General features: G+C 35.8%; 1 protein-coding gene across 3 annotated transcripts in view; it reads left to right on the top strand.

Moving 5' to 3' along the window:
- The window catches only part of DNAH5 (dynein axonemal heavy chain 5), a 153,127-nt gene extending 148,866 nt beyond the window's left edge, over positions 1-4,261 (top strand). For all 3 annotated transcript variants that reach the window (XM_087930711.1, XM_087930712.1, XM_087930710.1), the window contains one exon: positions 2,711-4,261. In XM_087930711.1, coding sequence (XP_087786837.1) covers positions 2,711-2,862 — 152 coding nt within the window. In that variant the 3' untranslated portion in view covers positions 2,863-4,261. The remainder of the gene's footprint in view (positions 1-2,710) is intronic.
- Positions 4,262-27,714: the final 23,453 nt, after the last annotated feature.

Genomic DNA, 27,714 nt, shown 5'->3' with positions numbered 1-27,714 from the left:
TTGCCATAGTCTTGCTCCTACTTAAGACAATTATGAGGAATTCTTTTGGGGTGATATTGATGATCTCCATGGCATGAGTGTTATGTCTCCTAAGGGGGTCTGTGGTAAAATCTACATAAAACAGTTGTCAAAGAATATTGGTTGAAGTATCAATAATATCCAGATAAGGACCTCATCTAGAAATGAGGTAATTGGACTGACATTTGAAGAGTAATTGTAGAAAGTAAGAAAAATGACTATTACAAGATAGGTCAGTGCTTCCAAAGTGATTGGTTTTGTTTTTTGTTTTTGGCATGTTCAATGATATTCTAGTCTAACAGAACCAAAGTCTCTCTAAATTGGGTGTGGTGCTGGATAATGCATGACTCTCCAGATACTGATTATAACTTTCATTATTCATTACCATTGACTATACTGGTGAGACTTGGTAATTGGCAACATTGATAGGGGGAGTGGGGTCCACTTGTGTTTCAGGGAATTGGATTTGTTCCAAATAACATTGATAGTTTGCATCCCTTCATTGCCACTATAGGCCCAAGTGAGCTTACTGATTCCAACATCTGTTATCAGCTTAGAGTTCATTCACTCAGTTGGAAAGACACAGTATGTCAATTGTCCCAGAGATGCTTTCCCAAAAGGAAACTTCTGAATGTTTATTGGATGAGAAGTGAAACATTTTCAAGGAAAATACCAAGGAAGTCCCGTTGCCTTTTGGAAAAGCACCTTTGGGACAACTGTGACCTGAACAATGGAGAATCTCCATAGACCCAACGTGTCAATTACTTAATGATGAACAAGGTGTCTTCTGTCTCATAGATCAGTTCACTGAGTTCTGGCAGAAGGTAGTGTTTTCCCAGCTATTGTGACAGAAGACCACACACCTAGACAGTCCAGTGTGTTGAGGAGGAATAACTGGAGGTCAATTATCTGACTTGGAAGAATAAACCAATTCCTGTTCTGAAAGTAATCCATATTACTTTCTTTGAGGGAAGCAACATTATTGGCCTCTCAGAGGTGTGATCAAAAATAGGTTGGGAAATAGCATTTTTTCTCGTGTTGGAACACTTTTCTCCCATCATTGAAAACATATTACGATTGCAGTATGGATGTGTTCTGATTTAGGCATCCCAAGATCATGAAGCAGCTCCTCATCCTTATAAAACCCCTTTTATTTAAGTTAAAGGGAACTCGTTTCCAGTAAAGTCCCACCAAACAGTCTTTCATGAGATTTCACAATTACAGACCTTTATCAGGCTGGGAGAGTTGCCTGGCCTATATCTTTGCTCCTCTTTATTCCCTATGGGAGGGGCCATTCACCAGTCACCTGAGCCTTTACTCCCATGTTGACCCTTGTTCCCTGTTCCCTTATCCTAGCAGCTCTGCGCATGCACACATTGGGAACAGGTTCCAGCTGTTCTTCTGCCTGACTGAACTCCGATTCCAAAGGTAGTTGATAACTGTCAGATGGCCCTGGCCCCATCTCTGCCTCTGACACAGAGCACTCCCAGACTCCAGGACTGGCTCATGTTCCTCCCTAGCCACCTCACTGTCTGCGTCTGCCGCCAGCTCCACTGGCCCATGGTGGGGCACAATAGGATGGGCCCATGGTCTGATACACTGATAATTAACTTTCCAAAGGTATCCTGGCAGTAATTATCCACATTCCGGTTCTCTCCCAACTGAATTACTGTATTGTAATATAAATGTTTCTTTTTTAGAATGGCCTAGAAATTTTAATTATCCTGAAAGGATGACTAGAGTTGAGCTACTTGAAGAACATATTATGCCTGTGCATATTATGCTGGGCCCAATTCAACATGCTTCTTTTAATTTTTAAACTCCCATCTGCTTTGATGTACAATTTCCTGAAGGAGCATCTGCTTTTCTGTCTGTCTCCCTGGAGTGTTCAGGTTATTGTCTGATGCTTTCTTCCCTGTGAAGTGAAACTGTTGAAGTGGTGGAAGAAGTGACATGGAGGTTTAAATGGTTTTTATTCACTCAAATGTAGAAACCTTTTGATTAAAATCTAGTTATGCAATACTTTAAAAACATTTTTATGTATATTTTATTGCTTATTCACTAAGGAAATCAGCATATTGGAAAGCATTTCTGTCCTTGCTATGCCCTTTCACTTCCTTGTAACATGCAAAGATGCTGCATGTCATAAATTTGGTGCAGTAAAAATATCTATTAAGATTCCTCATATATAATGTTCCATTTCAGGTCTTTCAGTCCCTCCCCCCTTATTCTGTATTGCCAATTTATTAGAAATTCTCTTAGTTCCTTTTATCTTGCTAAATATCTTTTTATAAGTGGTTTTCACAACCTATCCTTGGCCGAGCTAAGATTTGATAACTTAGCAATAGCACTTAGACTTATATACTGCTTCAAGTGCTTTACAGCTCTCTCTAAACAGTTTACAGAGTCAGCATATTGCCCCCAACAATCTGGATCCTCATTTTATCAACCTTGGAAAGATGGAAGGCTGAGTTAACTTTGAGCTTTTGAGAATTGAACTACTTGCTGAACTGCTGGCAGTTAGCAGTCAGCAGAATTAGTCTTGCAATACTACAACCACTGCACCACCATGGCTCCTTATCATGTTTAAACACTTGTTTAACATTTTGACTTAAGCTATGTTGATTGAAATTTTATTTGAATTACTTCATGACCTTATAAAAATGAACTTTTCTTGTTTGCCTCTTCTTAGCCTCAAAAGATTCGCGCCTGTATTCATGTCCAATCTACAAAAAACCGCTTCGGACAGATTTGAATTACATTGCTGCAGTGGACCTACGGACTACCCAACCACCTGAACATTGGATATTACGTGGCGTTGCCTTATTGTGTGATGTCAAGTAATGCTTAGAGAATATCTGCATGCTGGTCTAATTTCCTACTAGTTTTTTTTAGAATAGCCTTTTGTTATATCCTTTATATGGGCATAATAAGAACCTAGCTGGGTCACAGGTTAGTTTGTTTTTTATATATATACTCTTTTGCACTAACTTGAGTTTCTCTCAAATGAGATGACAAATTTTAATGTTCAGTTACTAAAAAAAAATCACTAACTACTGTATATTCTTGATCAATAGTTCCTTTTAAAAACTGAATTGTGGTTTTTACATGCTTTTAATATGATTTTAATGATCATTTGATTGAATTATAATTGGCATTTTATCTATATGACTTCAAAGTATACCAATATTTGATCATTTCTAAAGGTTTCCCTTTCCTCCAAATAACTGGCACTTTCCACAAAATTTGTATTTTTAAAAAGGATTGCCAGGGCTGTTTGGAGTATTCTATGAATTAACACAGGATTTGCTTACCTCCATTTTCAACTCACAGAATGCAAGCCAGGGCTTATTATAATTTGGTAAACAAAGCATTTGTATGATGCATTAAAATACATTCTTACAAACTTCTTTGATTAAAAATAAAGCACATTTAATTTTTTAAAAAATAACCGTTCCAATAATTTGCAATGCTGCAGAGTATATTGGCAAATCTGATTTGTGGATGAAACACATAGAAGAATTTTTGTTTTATAGTCACTGTATCATGTACTGCAAATACAAAAAACATATCCAGTTTCCATTGCTTTTGTGAAGGCAAAAATATATTGATCTATATAAGGCTTGCAGAGATGGTGATCTATTAAGCTAAATTTCCAGTTAGCCAGGCATGCAAGGGTACCTGTTTTTTTTATAAAGTTCTGGATAAGAGACAGGAACAGTTATCTAGCAATTAACAAGCCAACTAGGTTTGATGGTAACATGCTGTGCAGGTCTGCCATGAATATAGGCATTTGTTGGCCTCAATTTTTTTAATACTCTGAGAATCAATTGTAATCTTATTAAAAATCATTCAGCTTTAAATGTAAAGATCAGAATACAAAAATGAAAACAAAACTATACAAATTAAATTCATAATTTCTATATTTTTATTTTGTTTCCTTTATAGTTTTGAACCATCAAGGAGACAATAAGCTTTTAAAGCTATTTATAAAAAGTATTCCTTTTCTTATGCATTATATAAATATAACCTTGCATTGAAACAGAAAGATAATTTGGATAGTGCATTTTTCACTGGAGGGTAAAAATTTTTATGAATGCAATGAACTCTTATGATTGTGAGAATGAATCCATTTCCCTTCATTTGCTTTATTAATGTCTTCCTTTTCTTTCTGGATTTTTCCCTCCTCAGTTTTATCACCTTGACTCTTCATTTGTGTAAAATAAACCATATTTTCATTTAATTTAGTTTGCTATGTTTCCCATGATTTGTGGTTAGTTTTATACCATGGAAATTCCTTCCTTCAAATAAATTTCAAGAATTTAAGAATGACCAGATGATAACACCAGTAATTTAATTCCCCGAGGAATTAAATTAATTAATTAATTAATTAGGGAGTAAAATGGAACATGTGTTTTAATTTGAGCCTGGACCAAAGAGTCCTGCTTCAAGTATTTCAAGCAAAACATTTTGTGTTGCCTGAGATCTCATGAGAGAAAATTCAGAATGGCTTAAGTGTTCTATGCCCTGTTGTAACAAATTTAGAATTTTAGAAGTTCAAAGTGCAAGAAAGGCAATCCTTGCTGACCAACAATCTGTAGTAAGAAAAAAATCAGTTAACCTATAGTTTAGAATCTATTAGAAGAAACCTTTCTCGCTTCTGAACCAAAACCAAAGATATTTTTTCATTTTTAATAGGATTTTGAGAGAGATTATCCAACACATTACAAGACAAAGAGAAATAACTTCTTTTCTATCTTGAGAATCCAGAGAGGGAGGCTTTCGTGAAAAGAGATTCTCCATTCTTACTGGCGGAGGTCAAAATGGCCTCCTTATCTGTGCTCAGAATCTGGAGACAGTTCTATTTCCAAAGCCTTATAAAGCTTTGAGCCCATTTGCCAATGAAGCGATACACCCAAATTTATTCAATCTAATCACAAGCTAGAAAACTAATTAACTACAGCATCTGGACCAGTTAGAACACTCAAAATGATATGACTCAAAATAGTCAAGTTCTGTTCTCAGTTTCCAAGCTCAACCAGCCACTCTTAGCCTGAATTGTTTCAAGCTTGGAATATTTTGCACATCATTTCAAGTAAGTAAAATCTTGGTGACCACTTAACCTCCAGAATTAAAGAGCAGCCTTTAAAAAGCACATGAAGTGAGATATTGTAGCCATTTGAACTTCCACATTTATTAAAAGCACTTACTTCAACAGACATTCGGATCAAATATTTTGCAATCAGGTAATAATTCAGTAGTTGATACTAAATAATTTAGTAATGCTCATAAAATATTTGACAATGACTGCAGTCTAATACATTAATATTCAGTTTGTTTAAATAAGTGTTTCTTCCTTTGGAGGTTGAATGTTCATACCTTCTGAAAACACATTTCCCCACAATTCAAAATCTCCACTTTATCTTAACTCTGATTAGCATAACATGACCTTTGTGTTAAAATATATATTTCATTTTGAGAAGAAAGTCTTTTCTTTGTGCATGCTCTCCCATACTTTTCCACCTTCATTTTTATTCGGGTTTAGATTCTGTCATTTTCATAGAACTTTTATTTCACACAGTGGGGAACAGGTTAAAATGTAACAATACAATCAACCTATTTCTTGTGGTAGACTAGAGTATTTGGATTATCAAATGGCTCAGATTAAGGTTCAGGTGAGTGAATAATGTTTTAAGTGCCTTTTGACAGTTATGGTCCTAAAGTGTATGAATCTTAAGATACTGAAAGTATGTTTGTGAGGAACATTGTCCATCACTACAGCATACGTAGTAAAATAAACAGCATTTACACAGTAGAAATTGCCAAACTACTATCATTGGCTGTTGTTCAGATACAGAACAGTAATGACAGGATGTATTTTAACTAGGTATGTACAAAGCTTCCAGTCAGAGTCAGTTCATAGACAGTCTGATTGACTTTCTGAATACAATTGGAAATGAAAAGACTTCAAATTGATTCATCAATTTGATTTAGGCATCCAAAGTAAATCAGGTTACTTAAATAATTGAATGAAACTGATTTTCTGAATCTAATTATTCATCCACTGAAAACAAAACAACCCCACAGAAAAGCGTAAAAGACTCTCTGTTCTTTATTAGTTTCTCCAACATAGTTACTTAAAACAAATAATACTATGCAAAACAAAGAAGCAAAAATGAAGACATTTTTATTAGCAAAGAGTCTATATAAGAGATCAGGTAATGTAACACTTCCACTAACAAATAATTTATTCATATGTCCATAAACAGGGAGATGAGTTTAATGAGTATCCATCACTTCTTCCAAAGTCGGCAAATGAAGGGGCAGAGGAGGGAAAGGGACGAGAGGCTGCTTGATATTTCTTCTGGTTTTTAACTCTTTATTCATGAGATTCATGACTAGTCAAAGAATCATGGTAAGCAGCGAGTAATGTGAGAAAACAGAACCCAGATGGTGTTTTTCTTTTGCTGATAAAAGAGAAAGAATGCATATATCCTTCTGTGTGTGTATGCTGTCTGCAAACAAAACTCTGGAGGGTGAAGCCACTAATTCCTGCCACAACAGCTTTTTCTTTGCTGTCTGGAATTGCTTTTCTCACATTTATGATGATGTAGACAGAAACGATGCTATGATTTCATTTTGTCCTGTTGAAGATAAGGGGATCTGTTGAAAGTTGGATATATCTTCATTGCTTTTTCTGATGCCACAATCATGCCTTATATGCCTTTTGGGGGGAAGGGGGGAATGTAGGGATACATTACATTATACATTAGAGTAACCCTAGAGGGTAAGAGAACCCAGGAATAAGTTCAGTATGAATGTCCTTGGAACACCATTTACAAAGTTAGTGTAAGCGATGGGAATGAGGTACAGTTTATGGTCAGTTGTACAGTCTTAGATCTACAGACATAATTATTTCTGCCGTCAGGTCTCTTTTTTTCCTGTTCTCTTTTACCTCTTTTGGCTTCATTTCCCATCTTAAATAGATTCAGTGCAAGCTCTCTTTTTCCTTAGGTCAGACTGCAAATCTTGACTGGTTAGTATAATATTGGAAAATACATCTCAAGAGGGAAGAATGTGCAAATACTCAGACAATCTGGAAATGATAATGGAAGAAATCACTGCTTGAACGACCATTTGAGGATAAAACATTTCACACACCCCCAAATCCAGATCAGACGAGCCAAGAAAAGCTTAATTTTCTGCCTACTTAAATTTTCTCTTCAGAGTGTTATTTCATCAAACACTTAATTGAGTAGTAAATAGAAATTTCAGACTCCCTTTCCTGCACAGCTTCATTTTTTTCAATGATTGTTAGTTACATAAATATGTCTTGTGAGGCTTTGTTAATGTGATTGCAAATATTTTCACGCGTCATACATATAATAGCCAGCTAGTTTTTATTGTAAATACCTGGAAAAAGTAAACCTCTTGTTTCAAGGCTTGCTAACTGCACATTAATTGTCTCTTTAACTGTGTAGGAATTGATGAAACAGGCTATAAATTCATTTCCAAGTTATGAAAAATACCTGTATTTGTCACGGTAATTTTACAGCGCTGCATAGCATATACATAAAAGGAGATTCTAAAGGCCACAAGAAATAAAGAAATCAATGCTCCTGTAACTCAAAAGATATCTTAAAAAGGGTAACCTTTACACTTCTATATGACTTATTGCCATGTCCTTGCCTTTTTCCACCTGGGATGGGTATTTCTGCTCTATATGGCAGTTAATAAAATGTTTTAATCAGTCATCATGCAGTCATAGTAAAGAACGCAGGGTCCAGATCAGTAAATATTTTCTTATTCTTGTTTTTCCTTCATTTCTTCCAATGATAATCCTGTGGAAGAAAAGGAATGGCAAAAAAAAGGATATAGACTCCTTTAAATAACTTGGAGTAGTTCCAAGATAGATAAATGTGTTTGTGAAATAAAAGTCTCCATCTACAAGGTTTCCCACTCTCAGAGGTAACTGGGAGAAGTGTCTAAGGAACCCAGAAGTCAAGAAGAGAATAAGCCATTTCAGAGATATGTTTGCATGTCAATCTCAAGAATGACAAGAAGCCCCTCCCCTTTCAAGCTTGTGCCAATGATGTCACTGAAGAGCCATTCTCCACTCTGTATTTCCCAGGCTGGAGAAACAATTTCCAGATGTTTGGACTTCAACTCTAAGGATTCTCAGCAAGGGCTGTTCTTTTTGGGTGATTCTGAGAAATTGATCCACACATCTGCAAGATACTCAGTATGATCATCGACAAACAGTGAACCTTCCAAAAGTTTAAATGGAAGTGTTTCTGTAATACAAGGTCTTTCTCTTGCAAACACAGTGCTTCCGTGGTAGATGATTCTTCAGGGACATCAACAGGGCTTTGAGAGGGAAAGGACAAGTGATCACTCCTTATGTTGAGATCTACACAGAAACAAAGTTGACTGATTAGGACTTAAATAAGTTCAAGAGCAGTTTAGAGATACGTGCGTTTGACAGCTGAACATAAAAAAAATTGAGGGAAAAGGAAGAATACAATCATTTCATTATAATTTATAATAAATAGACCTGCAAGATTTGGATTACAAAAAATGAATGACCAGTAGATGACAGCAATTTTTAAAATATATATATTTGCTCTAGGATTGCTCTAGAGCAGGGGTCCCCAACCCCCAGTCCACAGCCCTGTAGTGATTCATGGCTTGTTGGGAACTGGGCCACCTAAGCAGCAGGCAAGCATATAAAACTATTTGCACAAGCAGTGGATGTGTGTGCAAAATCATTCCATCTCCTACCCTGTGGCTACCACCACTGCTGCTGGTCCATGGAGCCGGAAAAGTTGGGAACCCTTGCACCAGAGTTTCGTAGCCCAAGGCTTGTCACTATGTTGAAAGAGACAAATAACTTCAGTTAGGAGGACATCCTTCTGTGTCCAGAACAATTTGTTTCTCAGCAGTAAAGATGTCTCAAGACAATGTATGATTGAATGCAAATGGTCCTTGCCTTATGATCAGTTATAAATTACAATGGATACCCGACAAGTTACTTATGACCATTCTGAAGTTCTGACAGCTCCTCCCCAATCAGGTGACTGCCTTTAGGCACTCAGGAGCCAGGACATGGCTGTCTGCAATGTCCTGCAGTCACATGATTGCATTTTGCTTCTGGCATTTGGCAAAAATGCCAATAACAAACAATGAATAACAACCGTGATGTTCGCTTAATTATTACAAATTCACTTAATGGCCATTGTAATTTGTTTAACAACTACCACAAAAAGCCCTTGCAAAATCAGGCCACTCACGTGATGACCCACTTTAAGACCATCTTGACCTACGACCATGATGATTAGCTCCATAATCACTGTAAGTTGAGGACTATAGATACATTCATACAGCTTTTCAGGTAAACCTTGAAAGTTATTTGTCATTGCTTTCTTCTAGACAATGTTTTCCAAGTTGTAAGACTAATCAGTAGTTATAACAGTCTCCAATAAAAGTACTAACCAGGCCCAACCTATTGTATCTTCCTAACCAAGGAAGTCCTCAAGAACAACTCCTCAATAGCCTGCAGAGAGATAAAATGGTGCCTCTCCTTTTTTGCCTCTGGAAAACTGGTGTGTGTGTGTGTGTGTGTAATGTATACAATGTTTATATAATGAATTGTCAGGAAGCAAATGGGGATGAAATTAAGGCTTTAGCTTCTGCTGGAGGGAGGGTCAGATTATTTCCATCTATATAATTGTATTGCCAACAGTATACATGGATAGCTTTGAAAATAATCATTTTCCGTTCAGGCTTTTATCAACATCTAAACTCATTAATATATTTTGACTTAATAGAGAGCCTGATAGACATCCTCTATTTTTCTAATGACATCATATCCAGTGGGCCTGAATTTCTGAAACAGATTTCATCACCACATAAAAGGGATGCATTTTACTGGAGCATTGTAAGGATTTACATAGCTCTGATTCTTATACATTTTTCATTGTTCGTTCCCAAATGTCTTCTTTCCCATTATTATATTAATCTAGAGTGTGTTCTTTTAAAAAAAGGAAAAAAAATCATCTAATATACGTTTGTATAACATGCATTTTAATAACAATTTTGCAACAAAGGTGGAACAGCATTGCAGAATATTAAAAAAAAATACATTTCAAAATGATGACTATCACTTTGTGTGAAATCTTTGTTATAGATAAAATGAATTATATTTCATTATATCAGTTTTGATGCTTAGTAACTGCTTAGATCTTCCCAGGAAGATATATCTCGAACCTGCCCCTGCAGGTCTTCAAATGCTACCTCCATTGCTGCTGTAGTCATTCATCTTGCTTCTGGTCTCCTTCCTTCCTTCCTTCCTTCCTTCCTTCCTTCCTTCCTTCCTTCCTTCCTTCCTTCCTTCCTTCCTTCCTTCCTTCCTTCTTTCTTTTGCAGTGTTACAGATTGTATTTGCATAAGGTGTACAAAATGTGATAATTTGAGCCTAGTCTTTTGTATCTTAGATGAGAACTATGGACTGATTTGTTTGATGTTCAGTTTGTTTCTTTAGCTACCTTGGTATTTTTAGGCACCCTTTCCAATTCAGTGTTCAGAAACATTAATACTCTTTTTATCCTACTTCTTTCAAAGTTGAACTTTCATTTCCATAGAATATCTCAGGGAAAACCATTACTTGCACAATTCAGACACCTCACAATATTCTATTGTCTTTTCCAAGCCTTCATTGCTATCCTACCAAGTGCTAATCTGCAGCCTTGATTGTTGGTTCCTTTCGTCTTTCATAGTCAACCCTAAAAGGCAGAAATTAGTTACTTTTTCAATATTACCATTGTCAATTCTAAGGTTGATTGTTTCTCTAGTTGTGATTAGCTTGGTCTTCTTTAATCATATCTTTTTCCGCTGTGTTTTTTTGAGTTTTATGACTACAGCTTGTAGATCATTTGCATTTTCAGCCATCTGAATTGTGTCAATATAGCATAAGTTATTGGATTTTCTTCCTCATTTTTAAAACTGCATTCCTAATTTTATAAACCAGTCTCCCTCAATATATATTTTGCTTATAGACACAATAAATAAGAAGAGCTTATTAAGTCTTGTCTCAGTCTTTTGCCATCCCAGAGCCAGGTTCAAGTCTTCAAAGAGATTCTTGTAGTTTTCCTTAAAAATGGAGGCTATATGCTCAAGAGCGCGACATGGAAGCTAGTTAGCTTTGTTCTTCCATTCTAGCTTAACTTGGAACTTGCACGTGAGCAGTTCAGTCTGTTCTACTCTGAGCCCCTGGCCAACTCTTTGCTGTTATAATTGAAAATTTCCACTTCCCTTGTAGCAACAATACAGTCAGTTTCATTTCCGCATTGTCTCCCTGGTTATGTCAATTTACAATTGCTTGAAAATTTTATTAAGAATGAAGAAATCATTGGATTGGCACAAATTTATAAGACATTCTGCTTCATTTCTGTTTCCAAGTCAAACATTCCAACCTTTTCTCCTTAATATTTCCAACTTTAGCATTAAAATCCCCAACTACGTATTCCTCGATTTACAATTACAAGTGAGTCAAAAATTTCTGTTGCTAAGTGTGACATTTGTTAAGTGAGTTTTGCTCCATTTTACGACCTTTCTTTGCCACTTAGTCATTGCAGTTGTTAAGTTTACTAACATGTTTGTTAAGTGGCTTCCCCATTGCTTGTCAGAAGGTTGCAAAAGGTGATCATGTGACCCTGAGACATTGCAACCATCATAAATATGATTCAGTTGCCAAGCTTCTGAATTTTGATCATGTGACAATGGTGATGCTGCAATGGTCATGTGTGAAAAACAGTCCCAAGTCCCTTTTTTCAATGCTATTGTAACTTCGAACAGTCAGTAAAAGAACTGTTGTAAGAACTACCTGTACAAAGAGTATATCTTGTTTCAATGTTCTGTTGATTTCAGATTGACCATGAAATTTGTCAGCCTCCTCTTCTGTCAGTGGTTGGATCATAAACTTGGCTCATCACCATATTAAATGGTCACTTGTGAAATTTAATTGATATATTCAGTCACGGACTGCAATGTACCTTTGTATAATTCTTGCTATATCCTTTATAACTATTAAAGCAATAGTGTTTCTTGTGTCCTGAGTAGCAAACAGTATGATCCTCTGACTGAAATTATCAAATTCCAATCCATTTCAAATTGTTGATGCCCAAGATTGTCACTGTTCAGTTAATTCATTTCATCTTTTACTGTATTTTCCTCTGTTCATGCTTCTTATGTTCTATCTTTCCCTTTAATTCTGTCTTTGCAGCTTTGGATTGTCTTTTCTTACATGACACCATCAACAATGAGATGTCACAAAGGCAGAAACATAAACTTCATAGCATGTTGAGTGTCACCAACTTGAGGGGCCCATCAGCTGGCACTAGATAATCCATCACTTCATCTTGCCTTTCCCTTTCTTATTAAGTTAAACAGTGAAACCTTTCCTCTGATTCCTTTTTCTTATCCATACAAACTGGTATTAATTTGTGGCTCAGTCCCAGTGTTCCCATTATTTTCTTCAACATGCTTCTAGTAAGCAGAATAAACATGGTGTTCATTTAATGCAAGTAACTGAAACAGACGCTCATTTCTTGATTTGTCAGCCATGGTGTTCTTTCCCCTGAAACCTCTCATAGATTTCCAATGCCACCATCTATATCTTTGTCTGGCAAAAAATGTCAATAAAAGTGGGTGGGTGGGGGAGGAAACAATGTCAGAACTTCAGGAAAGAAGAATGAAATGGGGATCTTTTTGGGACAGAAAAAAAAGACGAGATTAAAGCTTGATCGACAGAATTTCTGATATCATTAAAATAAATGCATTGAATAACTTTATTTGTGCCTGTAGTGTAAATTCTGTACTACACAAAGCATTGTCAAACTGAGAACTATCTGTGGGTCTGAGAGAAAATATCACTTCAGAGAGGGATCTTAAGAGTGTACTCTGGGTAGAAGAGTGTATATTTTAAAACTTTGGGGTTTTTATATTTACTCCTTTCAATTGTTTCACAACTTTAAAAAAAATTAGGGGCATGTCCATTGTTTCTGTCTAACTGGAATGAAAAGGCTTTGTAAATAATGTCTATTGCAAAATGCTTGCCTAGAGAGATGTCCTGTAAAAGTTCCTTTCGCTCATGGGTGTGTATTGCTCCATATGATGTAAATTCCATGTTTCCATGCTAAATAAAACCATATTGTAGTAGCCATGCTCCTCGATTTTCTCTTAATTTTCAGTTATTGTGCATTCTGTAGTTTCCTTCACTACCACCTCCATCTCCATTGTGGTAGTATAATCCAAAGACACAACAGCAAACACGAACTTTTGGGCTCAAGTAATTTAGATTAAAGTCAATTTTCATTCAACTGATATCCATTGGATATTCTGATTCAGTTTGGTCTAGTGGTTAAGGTATCAGGATAGAAAGCAGGAGACCATGAATTCAAGTCCCATCATAACCATGAAAGCCAGCTTGGTGACTTTGGGCTCAGGTAATTTAGATTAAAGTCATTCTCTTTTAGCCCAGCTTACCAAACAGGGTTGTTGTTGTGGGGAAATTATGAGGAGGAAGGTGTGTTTGATATGTTCACCCTCTTGAGTTATTTGTAACTAACTAACTAATTTTAACTAACTAACTAACTAACTAACTAATTTTAACTAACTAACTAACTAGGAAGACCTCACTTTGTGAACTAAGTCCAAATTGGAATTCTTCTTGATTATTTTATTGGGAGTAGTTTTTCCTGCCATCTCTACCTATCACCCTTTCACCCTCCCTCCAAACTAACATGGGTATTATTTGGGAATAACATTGTGTTGGGTTCTGTTACTGATTAAGTAAAGAGAAGTTCACTTACAACTTTTAGGTCCTGCTGATCATTAGTTGAGTGCTTCGCCAATTGATATAATATAAATTTAGACCTAGTTGTACAATTCCCTCTTTAAAGGTGACTTGCTCTGCCTTAAATTTCTAGAGACTGGACAGTTGTTACCTAATTTACAAAGAATATATTTTCCTTATGATATTAAAGAAGCTTCAGCATCAGTAGATTTTCAGAGAATGGTGGTGATGATGATTTAAAATAATAGCATACTATATAAGCAGGACCTGGGACAAGATGCTGAAAAATTTTCTGTTCAGTGTTCCTGTCAATCAAGCCATCTCTAGAATTCTCCATTCTTATCCACTCAGTTTTCAATCTTCATCCCAAAGTTAGCTTTTTCATCTATGACTGGTATGCATATGCAGATGTTGCTGGGTATTCCACCACCACCCCCAATTTAATTTGCATTCTGCAAACTTCAAGAGTCCATTGAATTTTCCGACACATGCCTCATGTAGATGATCCTAGTTTGCCAACATAAGCATTAGCAGAAAAAAAAATCAGCATTCTAGATTAAGAGAATTGGTTTTAAAATAGGATTTGTGCTAGCATTTATTCTCTCATATGTTGTAATATATTAAAATGAAATTTTGTGTACAGATTATACCGCCCCATTTATTCGCCTTTAGAAAAAACTTAAAGTTAAGTCTTAAACAACTTAATCTCATTTGATCAGGTGGCTTGATTGGACTTGAAGGTTTGAGTGCAGATCTCCATTGATAGTATGCTTTTTTTTTAATATGTTCCACATCATCCCCAAGTTTCTAACCCACCAATATTAGAGGGGTGTTATATTTGCTGAAGTCTAAAGCATTTTTCCAATCATGATACATGTAAAACTGCAGCTTCATATTAAACTACATTTCCATTCCACATGTTGATAATTGTGACCCCATGCTGAAACCAAATGATTCAAGGGCCTATAATATATTGCAGTATGCGTCCACTATTTATAAACATTCTTGGTTTTAAAATTGTTCTTATAAAATCCAGTGTGTTGCTTGTCATCCATCCTTTCTGGGTATTTTCCCGGAAATATACCTTCCCATTAATTGCTTCCCTAAATTAATTGAATGGAAAGTAGAAACTCACAACAGAGGTGTATGGTGGTAAGAAGAAAAGAAATGTTCAACAGAAGCAATAGTTTTCTCATAGTTTCAATTGCTCATTTGAACTGGGCCATATCCTTATACAATATGATACACTGCTGGATTTACCTGGACACAAGCTGAACTAAGCAGTTTGAACAAACAAAAAAAAAAACAACCAAGAAAACTGATAACTATTCATTATGCATTGCATCCCTGTAGTAATATTGATAGAACATAGCTGCTCTGCAGAAAAGGGGGCAGAGGTTTACTCCAGGTCAAATGAACTGTCAAAGTAGAAAAGTGTGCATTGACTGATTATATATAAAAGACAGCCAAGAACAAACAAACATTGATGCAAGTTAAAAGTAGGAAGTTAAAAAATTAAGGGAAAAGTAGATAAAGACAATATCTGACAATGGGTTACAACTGGAACATTAAAAAAAGAAAGTGAAGGCTTGATTTCAGCTACTCAAGAGCAAGCTATTTGAACTATTCAGACTAATGTAGTCAAAGCCAGAACTGAAAAATCATCAAGTGATTCAGTATGTACAATAGCTTATGCAAAAAAAGCAAGAAAAACCCCTGCAAGACGATTGTACAAACTGATTATAAATGAAATAACAGAGCTGCCAAAATGTTTTACTGTGACATCTGCAAAAAATTTCATATACCAGTATGTAAACATTGGTGGGATATAAAATAAAAAAAAGGAGTAGAAAAGGTTAAAATATTGTGAGATTTCTAATACAGATAACGCACAACACTTGAAAAGAAGAAAATGTTGATAATTGTACTATCAAGGTATCATAGAATGGAAGACAAAAGAATAGGAGAACAGCACCAAGTATCAAGATCTGAAAACTGAACTTGAAAGATTATGGCTCAAAGCAGCCATTTTGTGTGTGTGTGTGTGTGTGTGTGTGTGTGTGTGTGTGTGTGTGTGTGTGTGTGTAAGAGAGAGAGGAGAGAGAGATACCAAAAGAATATTGGACCACACTTAGAAAACCTGTGCATTAACAACATTTCCATTTGACGAGTGTAAGGAGCTACATTGCTTGGATCTGCACATATATGACATCAATACATTACGACATCCTAGGTTCTCGAAAAGAACTCGATGTGTATGAAAGCTAACACTAGCTAAAGAATCGGCAGCTTTCCCATTGTGTATATACAAATCTGTAAATTCACCACTTGGTGGCAGTAATATCAAGCCTGCCACTGTTGCATGACTAAGAGTAAAGTTAAGTCCTTTTCAGTTTCATGTTGTAGAAACTTTTCAGTGGTATTGGTATCTTCTTAGTTGGGCTAACTGGAGGAAGATTTGGCTTTCTAATGGCCTTTTGCCTTTGCACCTGCTTTGTGGCTTCTTCAGTATAATTTAATTATATCCTATAATGACTAACTTGCAAACGTTTGTATTTCATTCCGGATTCCTACATTTAAACAGCAGTAAAAAGAACATAAATTTAACTATGACAGCAACGGCAAGCAATTCTGGTATACAAAGTTACCTTCTCCCTTTCGTTGCTTTCAAAGCTGAATTTTCTACTGACAAACAGAAGTGATTATCATTTTAAAAATCAAACTTGGACTTTTAAAATATAGATAAAATAATTTGTTTAGCTTTTAGTTAGGAGTAAAAAGAACCTTTTTTGGACACCATGAAAACACCCATATACTAGTAAAATTATTTGTAATCTGAAAGCGAGCAAAACTGGAAGTATAAGGCAATAATTATTGAACTCAATTGGGCTAATTAACAGAATAACTGAACTGATTACTCCCAGGGGAATGGAATTTGGAGAAGTTCTGTTTCCTTCAAAGTTGCTGGGTCCCATTGCCTTGGTGCTCCTGTAGGCAGCTGTGGTCATTTTAAATATTCCCTGACAGCTTCCTGGTCCCTCAAGCAATCCCTCACTCTCCTCTCCACCCAGCAGGAGCCACTTACCTACCTACTGGAAGGGGAAGGAACGTAAAAACACTCATGAACCCTTCCTGGGCCACACTGTCTTCCCTGCATCCTCCCCAACTTATGCAATATTTCTTGCACATACCTATAGAACCCCAGGTTCCCTACCTAATTCATGTGGCACCTCTCATACACCCCATGCATTCTTCCCAACTGATATGGCATCCTCATACTGTTGGTGTCACCTGACCTGCACTGCCCCCCCCATGCACTTTTCTGACCTGCACAGCACATCTCATGCATCCCTATGAATCCCCATGTACCTTTCTGACCCCTCAGATCTTTGCAGAACCTCTTGCACATCCCCGTGCACCCTACCCAACCGGCTCCCCTCAGCATGCATCGCATTTCCATGCACCTTACCCAACCCTCAGGGCAGCTCATGCACACCTTGCACACCCTTCCTGAGCTATGTTCCTCCACATGGGCCCTCCCAGGCCCACGTGTCACTTATGCATCCTTCATGACCCTTGCAGCATGCACACACTGCCCCTGACACAGGCAACATGACTTGCACACCCTTGCATGCCTTATCTGACCTATAAGGCACTTTTTTTTTTTACACCATGTGAACCTTCCCAAACTATGAACCTCATCTGCACACCCTTTGCAACCCTTATACTTCTCCATACTACTGTGTATCTTTCAACTGATGTTACACCCCATACACCCTCCCCAATTCCTATGGCACCTGTCATGCACCTCCACTCAATCCACATCTTGGTGCAACCTTTCACACACACACACGTGCTCTCTCTGTCCCATCAACAACCACTCATCTGCCTACTGACCTTGGGCTTGCAACTTCCTGCACTGGCTTTCCCAGTGACTTTCTCTCTGCAAGCGTCCCACAAGCAACGTAAATGGGGAAAACAGCAGGAATTCTAGGGAGAAAGGAAGGAATACCAAGGAAAGTAAGGAAGAATGGGAGACAGGGAAGAAAGGAAGGAGGGATGGATGGAAGGAAGGAAGAGGGGAAAGAAAGCTTCTAATGCTCCCTGACGACTTCCCACAAGGAAATTAAATTCAAGTTGCTTCTGTTCCCACTGGTTTTCTAACCATGTGCTTTTCTCTGTTTCATTAAGGAAATATCTCTGAAACAATGTCCCAATGGACCATGAGTTGTCCTGTGTTTAGTAATACTGTGGATAGCACTGGCTTGAAAAAAGCATATGTAAAGCATAACATATGTGCATTCCCATTTCTATATGACAGAATGTCATATACAGTACCTGACAGCAGAAGAAGAACTGAATTAATATATAAACTAAAACAAAAATTCTTCCATATTCAAATGTTCCAGAATGCCGCATTACTTTTTGTTGGGTATGTTTATCTATAAATATAAAAAAGTACTCCAATGAATCATATTAGAAGTATCATTCAAAAATGCTTCATTAGAAAACTAGACTTAAATCAAAAGAAATGAGGATAGCTATTCAAGTTGACTTTAGAAAGAAATTGCAAACAGAAGATGAAATGAGAAAATGATGTAAATCTAGCACAGATAAACTGATGGCCTGTGGGCCAGATGCATCACACACAGGCCACACCCATTCCAGCTCTGCAAAGGCAAAAGACACAATCGAGTTTGACACCCGTGATCAAGAATTGTGGATGTGTCCGTACTTAGAGTAAAGCAGAATTTCTTGATCAAGGTTCCCAACTTCATTGGTCCTTTAATAACAGAGGAAAAACTTGTTTCCCATCTGATGTGAACTTAGTGGCCTTTAATGTGGAAAGTACCACCGGCTATGTTTTAAAACTCTGGTAAATTACCTTAAGCTGCAAAAGCTAGTGTTGACCCTGACAAGTCAATGAAGATAAAGGAAAGGCCACTGGGTCATTGTAATATTGTAGTCCTCTTATTTGCAATTTTAAGAGAAGTACAGCTCAAAAAAAGAAAAAGAAAAGAAAAGAAAACGTGAAACCAGCACATGCTCTAACAATTTCTCTGAAGGGGAGACCTTAGGTCAACAGTTCTTTGGAATATTAGGTGGGAATTCAGCCAATGCACCAAAGAAACACAGAAAGATAGATGAGAGGGACACTACTATTCAAAGGCTCATGCTTTCTGACCATTATGCAAAACAAAATTATCATTATGAGCAACTATTGATACTTAAGTTTACACATGAAGAATATGAAAATTGCAACTTTAGGATAAAACCTGAGAACATTGAGTAGCATTGTATTTCATATATATTAAAGTTAACTGCAACAGCTGACAGGATGTGACCAATTACTCTATAAGTTATTTTATGTGAGTTGTAAAAAAAATTCCTTTAACTCACCCCTGTTTGGAAAGGTGGCTGGTAGAATGCATCCATAGGGTCAGTCAGAAGACATGATGAAAGCTCTTTAATTTCACAACATATTTATTTTTTATTTATATGATTTGATTTGTCAATTGCTTACAAGATAATAGGTATAAGTATAAACATGAGTAAGAATACAGGAAATAGGTACAAATAAATGGGGACAATAAGACAAGGATGATGGTGCACTTACAGACAGATTTAACCATAGTTTCAATTGGGAAAATGTGTCCATCCTAGACCAAGCCATGTCCAAAAATGTCAGGAAATTTTTAGAAGCCTGACACTGACAAATTAGCCATCAATAGACACACAGACATTAACAACATCTATAGACTATGAAAGAGAGACAATCCAACCAGTCAAAAAAGGAACAAAAAGACCCAAGCACCTCTCCACCAACAATAAGTACCCAGATTAGCATAGATTAATTCCAAGATTAACATCAGATCAACAAGTAAACAATATCCCAATCAAGAAACTGCCAAAGAAGCCAACAGGAAACAGCCCAACTAAAGAATCTCTGATCACCCTCACCAACACTGCACTAGAATATAAACTGACTGCAAACCACACTCCTTACTAGCACTGATGATATTACCTCATCAGTTTGGGTAATGAAAGGTCTGCAAGAAAACAAGCAATCTCAGAGAGCACTAAGGAGCCCTGGGCCAGTTTTTCTCAATCTTAAGTGTACAATAGTAGGTTGGTGTAGCTGTATGAAAAAGGAATGTAGCAGACCAGGTAATTCAAATCTCTGATAGCTGAATTATTCCCAGAGGCCTCTATAGGATCCTAAATGTAACAGTGAACTTTTCTGATGTTCAAATATGATGACAGCATGGAGAAAGCTCTACTCTGTATATTCATTTCTGTACATGCCTGTTAGCACATCCATTGGAACAACTGCTCTTTATTTAAGATCTAAGTCTGGTTCTTATAGTACAAGGAATGCAAAATTCTGAGTAATGGACAAAATGGAAAGAAGATGTTGATCTATTGTTTAATTAAATGAATTTGACACAACAATGTAGAGCAGAAGAGTCTTCTACTTGCATCTTTCCTGTGTCATTAAGGATGTTTTATTGCTATCATTCAACTCCTTTTTAAAAGATGTGGTATTTAAAAGGTATTTAAATGATAAAGAAATTCTAAATTATATTTAAAGAAATTCTAAATGATATTTAAAGAAATTCTAAATTTCATCAGGTTTCTTCCAATCCTAAATTTAAAAACTAACTTTTCATTAGATATAGGTCAAAAAGGTTATTCTAATCAAGAAACTATTATGTTTTTTCATCATCTCTTAAGAAATAGAAACAAAACCAAGAACACTGAAATAATAAATTTGGTCTCTTAGTGAATCACTTCCCAGGCAGGAAAGGGGAACTGATGGTTGTTTGTTGTAGGACTTGTTTTATTTCAAATAAACATTTTTCTAGATAGATATATTTCTTATTCTCAATTAGCATTACCACTGCTCAGTAGTAGGATTCAAATGTTTTTACTACTGGTTCTGTGGGCATGGCTTGGTGGGCATGCCTGGGGAAGGATATTGTAAAATCTCCAGTCAGAGGTGGGATTTGCTGGTTCTCTGAACTGTTCAAAATTTCCGCTACTGGTTCTCCAGAACTGGTCAGAACCTGCTGAATACCACTGCCACTGCTAAGAAGAATCACCAGAGTCCCTGGACACCTAGGTTACTATGACAATAACATTAACTATGACTGTTTCGACAAATACAGCCTTGCTTTCAAAATAAATCTCTTTAAGAGGCCATGACTTTCAACCCATTCTCTCACACCTTTTAACTTCATTTTTCAAATGTTTGCATCTGTTTTCCTTTTCAATAATCTAAAATGAATTTCTTCAGGGTTAATGAGGCTACATCTCAAAAGATTCTGAGTCCTTCCCAAAATATATATTCAATTAGTCATATTGTATTATATAGCTATATACCATTTCTTAACGTATATTCCTAAATTTTACTTTATCACAAGACTGTTGGGAAAAAAGCTGAAGCGTAACAAGGCAGAGGTTTGAGAAGGATCAGACAGAATCTCTCATTGCTTAGGCCACAGACAAAGCTGAACTCAGAATTATATGACTTCATCAAAAACCCTGCTTTGACCTATTACTCCCCAGTAATAAGCTTTTCACAGGTTTTACTCAGTAATATTAATGTCTTTAGGCAGCATCAGGAGAATCCAGTCTTGTTCATTTTTTATAAATGATGGAAACATATGCAAAATCAAAATGGCTTATTGAACTTATTTGAAAATTCTTATTTTATACCTACTTAAACTTCTGGACAAACCATGAACAAGAAATCTTTAATATGATTCTTATTTATTCATGCATGCACAAGACAGAATAAGGCAGGGAATGAATTAAAAAAGGCACTGTTTTATAGTCCTTCCACCATCAGTAATACTTTTTTTCAGACTTGAAGAAAAAAAGGAATAAAACACAAATACTAGGTATTTCAATTAGTAGCCAAATAAACATTCCAACATATATGTTGCATTAGGTTTTTAATAGTTTCTCATTATGCACCATGTATCTTTTGAATGTAGAGTATCACACAATGAAAATGAACCAAGTTGGTTTAAACATAGTTTGTTGGCCAACAACTTTTGTTTTTAAAGTCCTACTGCAGAAGGATAAAAAGCAGACACAGCAAAGAAAACTCTCAGAGCATGACATTGCTTGAAGAGAAAGTAAAAGAAGCTTTTCAGACAGAGCACAATAAACAGCCCATTAAGGTTAGGGAAAAGCTAACCATATGTTCCACTAGAAGGGACACATTTTGGAAAAACAAAACACTAAAATGTGAATGAGTCTTTAGACAGAATTGCTTAATTTCACAAAGAGGATCTGCCACTAAGTTGCTTTGTTCTTTGAAAACAATGAGCTATGGTGGAAAAAATATTAATAATACATATGAAAGTTTAGTGAAAGTTTAATCAAGGCTTTTCACCACTGTGCTCCGGTGACATGAATTTCCACATGGTAACTGTTAAGGACATTTGAAAATTTATAATACCTAGTGGATGCTTTTCTATAGCTACGTGGCATATAATTTTTAGGGCTCAAATTCAGGGGATGAATAAGAGGCATTGATTTTCTACCAGGTAGACAAACAAGTGTCTGATAACCTTTTCCTGATATTTTCTTCATTTTTTTTTCTGACCCAAAGGACTGTAGGGAATGTATTTAATCATAGTTCATATATTTATAGCTCTTTTATTGATTTATTTATTGTTATATTCATATATAATCCATAGTTCATATAATCCATAATCCACATTTTACAACTGTGTTAAGAAACTATTGGTGGCTAAAGAAGAGATCAATATGTACACTCTTACTAATTCTCTTCATGAATTTGGGCATCAACAATACTTAATAGTGGTAAGGGTTGCTTCTGACTATCATTTTATCAGACCAAATTTTATTACTTAAGTTTACAAACCTAGCTATTGCTCAATCTCACCCAGAAGACATTGTTATGTCAGATTATGGTTTATTTTTTGTTGGATTTATAAAATTTCGGCCTCATTTACAGAATAACAGAGTTGGAAGGTACCTTGGAGGTCTTCTAATCCAATCTCCTGTTCAAGCAGGAGATTCTATACCATTTTAGACCAGCGGCTGTCCAGTCCCTTCTTAAATGCCTCCAGTGATGGAACACCCACAACTTCTGAAGGCAAACTATTCCACTGGTTGATGATTCTCACTGTTAGGAAATTTCTCCTTAGTTCTTAGGTCCAGGCAATCTAGACAAATGGCTAGGTTGCTTCATGACTTTATTTGTTTATAGGTGTCATCATGATTAATGTGCAGAGAATGCAATGGTATAATTGAGAGAAAACTCTCTGCTCTCCTAAGTAGCCAGTTCTATTGGACTTCCACAGCATTCTAACTGCCATTTTAATAAGCTGTGGCAAAAAAAAGAGAGAAAGAAAGAAGATCCATCTTCTAGATACCATCCTGAGAAGTCAGCTCTATTGGATTTAATTCATTGGATTTAATTAACAGTTATTCAGCAACCTTGGGTACATTAGGGGGAACTGCTAAGCTCCTCAAAATATTAAGAATGGATGCTGACCCATTAAAGCAACTCTTGAAGGAAAGGCATCTTTTTTATTTTTTCAGGCTTGTGCTAAACGTGAACAAAAAGCATGTTCTTTAATAACCAGCTGAGAAGTTATATGTTTGTGGAAATTTCAAAGCACTTCTGAATTATTTTCAAAGCAGGAACAGTTCCACTGTATATGTCTGCTAATTATTTTAGGCTTATAGCCGCATCTAATTCTGTCGTTTCTAGGCCTTGAGTTATTTAATGCCCGCAGAGCTGTTTAAATAAGACAGGAAAAGAGAACCAAGATAGTTATTCCCCATTAATAAGGAATTATTAGTTAAGGCTTTTTGACAGTTTTACCTTTATATTTATCAGGTTCCATCTGCTCATATTGGCATTGCAAGGCCTTTGAGCAAATTAGTCAGGATGATGTTGTTTCAATTATGTTTTAAATAATTCTGTAACAAGTTAGCAAATTGCCAGGTTGCGACTTGGGAATTCTTCTCTACTTCAACATTATTTTAATACAGTGTAAGTCAAGATAACTAGGGCTCATCTGTTCATTTTGTCTTCATATCCTTCTTTGCTACAGTATCCAGAATACAAAAGTAAAGAGATGTCAGCTACTGACTGCACTGGTCAAGTAATATGTGGAAGGTGAAAAGGCTTTCGTGTCTATTACCACATGGGGAATTTAAAGCTACTGTAAAGTTTTTTGTAAAGGTTACAAATGAACAAGTCAATAATTTATTAGGTTAGGAATTTCTTCTCTCCATTCCCATGTTCTGCTTGGATGTTTTCGAGTGGCAATGTCTTAATTTTTTTTAATCTTGAAGAAAAATATAGAGAAATTGAATATCAATGAATTTAAAATGAACAACTTATGTGTAAATGAAATATGGTGCTCACAAGAGGAATCCAATTTGTAGCCATAAACAGTAAGATGAGATAAATTTTACATACAAAGTTTTACAAAATGAAGCTTATCTACAATTAAATGTTTACAGAAGTCCACTAGTAATAGAATTTAAACACTGGCGACTGTGAAAGTTATGTTGATATTATATTTGGCAAAGATTATAGCAATATAATGTTCAGTTAGTTCTGCATTAGTCACAGCTGAAGTTCCATCTGCCCAAATAATTTAATGAAACACTTTATGAATTTTCAGCTATATAGCAGTATATTGAGTTGGAAAAATGCAAACACCTGATTCCTATGGTCCTGGATGATTGAAATAAAACAAAAACAAAATCCCAAAGGCTTTTATAGGAGCATGAAATAAACATCATATGTCACAGAGCAGAAGGCCTCCTTCTTCCCCCTTCCTCCACTCCATAAGTGTTGAAACTCTATTATCAAGGTTGGTGTGTTTTCAAAATCAGGAAGTTCCAATGTTGTTCCAATGAAGGGCACCACAACTGAGAAGACTTGTCCTTGGGATCCTGCAGCTGGTTTTACAAAGGAAGCCAATAGAGTTTTCTCTTTCTTTCTTTTTCTTTCTTTTCTCTTTCTCAAGTAGGAGACCCTGTACTATTCTGGACAAATGGCCAACCAAAAACCTCCAGTGATGGAGCAACCATTTTTATAAAAATACTTTTTGAGATAGTAATTAATATTGCCTTCAACACTTTTAACTACATTTTGATCCATCTGTATATTATAACCAAAATTCTTAGCCCACTTTATCAGACATTTTTTAGCTAGTACTTCCTCTGTTTCAAATTTCAACAGACGTTTGTACATTTTAGCAATTACATGTTCATCATCAGTACATGACTGTATTTCAAATTCTATCTTTGTTCCATATTGTAAGCATTTCTATCCATTTTAAGTCTTTTAGATAACTCTAGTCGGGAAAACCACTGATAACTGTATCCTACTCTGATTCTCAATAGTGTGTGTGTGAGAGAGAGAAAGAGAGAGAGAGAGAGAAAGAGAGAGAGAGAGAGAGAGTATCAAACTGAGGCAGAAAGCCAGAATTAAGATGCGTTTCTACTTGCAGTACAAGAGCTTCATTAGTGTTTCTTAGGTTCTGCCAATGTAAAAGCAAAAAATGTGGTAGATATAAAACTAAACTAAAAATTGTTTCTTGAGCAGTTCATATCAGTTCATAACTTTGAAATTGATCTAGTTATGGCTAATCTTTTTATCAGTGTAGAACTTTGTGCTACTTTGTAAGGACTAGAAAAACTAATATTTTATTGACAGTGGACAAGGCTACTATTGAGAGTAAGAGTGGCACCTTAAAAAAATGAAGGTACTGTGTCTTTCCTGGAGCCTAACAGGTATATTTATGTGTTCAACAACAACCAAAGCATATCATCATCATCATCATAGATGGCATTCAGCAGGTTCTGACCAGTTCTGGACAACCAGTAGTGGAAATTTTGAGTAGTTCGGAGAAACGGCAAATACCACCTCTGACTGGAGGTTTTATAGTATCCTTCCCCTGCCACACCCACCAAGCCATGTCCACAGAACCAGTAGTAAAAAAAATTGAATCCCACCACTGGTCATCATCATTATTACCATCAAAAACATTTCAGAAAAAAGTATAATCTAAAGGTCCTTTGACACAAAACATTTCAATATGCAGTAACAACATCTTTATAAGGTGCATTCAAACATTCAAGTGCTGTACTCTTGGAAAAGCCAAGTACTAGATTTTTTTATAAGATCTATATCCTATCCAATCAATTCTTTTTAACCTCTGAGATGTCCACCAGCAGGTTATGATTATAATAGTTCCCTGCCACACATATTCTTCTTCAGCAGTTTGTATTCAGAGACTTATTACTACTTATATCAGAGGTAACCTTCATGACTGGTCATCAGTAATAGGCTTATTTTCTTTGAAGCTTCATCTCTATTTTTATATTACAGCAATGGCTGCAAAGTTTTTTCAGCTTGAAGCATTTTATGCTCTAGTTGCCATTCAGCAAGATCTGCTCATTATAAGTTCTTTAAGAAGGCATTAGAGGTACTAGTCTTGGACAAGGAGGATTTAAAGTGTCACCATAAAAAAAAGTGGGAGAGATAAATGTTTCATTTTGTATTTAATTGGGTTTCTCTTTGGTATCCAGTGTTAACATGACACACTGTTCAGAAATGAAAGATACATTACTAACTTACCACATGAAAGTTGGTATTTCACAGAAGACCGGAATGGAATAATTTGTTCTCAAAGGGATAGAACTTCCAAGAAAGACAACAAAATGATGCAAGGTGAATTACAAAAAGACTTATTTTAATATGATAGATAATTTAATGCCTAAGTGAACGGAGATATAAAAATGGAGTTGCAAAAGAATACACTTACTTTTCTGAAAGACATAGATTTTTCTCAAGAATTGATATATTTTGGATAGCTAAGAATATGGTTAGTTTACAAAAGGGAGATAGTGCTAAAATCTTGAGAATATAAAGTGACAGCTTTTACTGATTACTTAGTTATGGTTTTGCAAGAGCCCCTAAATGATATAGAATGCTTGATGAAGACGTTAAAGGTTTTTGATGAATTAGCTGGTTTCAAGGTTAATAAACAGAAGCCAAAGAATTTGGTTAAGATATGAACACACAAGATTATGAGAAATTAATGGCAAAAACTGATTTCAAAATTGAAAAGGTTAAATATTTAGGAGTAGCATTGAACAATCAAAATTATATGTTTTTTTCAGAAAAAAATATGTGAAACAAGATGTAATAAATTAAAACGTCCATATTAAGTAGAATTTCAGTTATAAAATTGACTCTTTTATCAAGAATGTATTTATTTTAGACAATACTAATAATGTTTTTAAACAATCGCAAAAATATATTTCTAAATTTGTGTGCCAAAGCAAAAAACTAAGAATTAAATATGCATTGCTTCAGGATGCTAAATAAAGGATTGGGTTAACCTTATTTGATTTGAAATTATACTTTAAATCATGTTGTTTGTGGATGAAATCATAGGTAACTCTAAAAAATAAAGGAGAATAGTTGTAGTTGAGGGTTGAAATAAGGGGTCCTTGGTGCTCTCTGAGCTTGGTTGTTTTCTTGCAGAGGTTTCATTATTCAAACTAGGTAAGATTATCAATGCTAGGACTTTAGTCTGGAACTGATGATGTTACCTAGTTTGGGTAATGAAACATCTACAAAATAAAATATCATTGGAAGTGTTATTTATGGCACGAGACTATGAACATTAATGTAGTGTTTAAGAATCATTTTGTTAGACATTCTGAAAATATGAAAGAAATACAAATTAAACATATTTCCAAAATTGATTTTATGGGTGTCATTTCCAGAAGCTTTTTTTTAAAGAAGGAAATGACAACCAAACAAGCTTGGC

This window comes from Pseudonaja textilis, chromosome 3, assembly GCF_049901715.1.
Source record: "Pseudonaja textilis isolate UNSWEBS1 chromosome 3, rPseTex1.2, whole genome shotgun sequence".
Lineage (NCBI taxonomy): Eukaryota > Metazoa > Chordata > Lepidosauria > Squamata > Elapidae > Pseudonaja > Pseudonaja textilis.
Note: the sequence above shows the minus strand (reverse complement) of the source record. Positions and strands in the feature narration are given on the sequence as shown.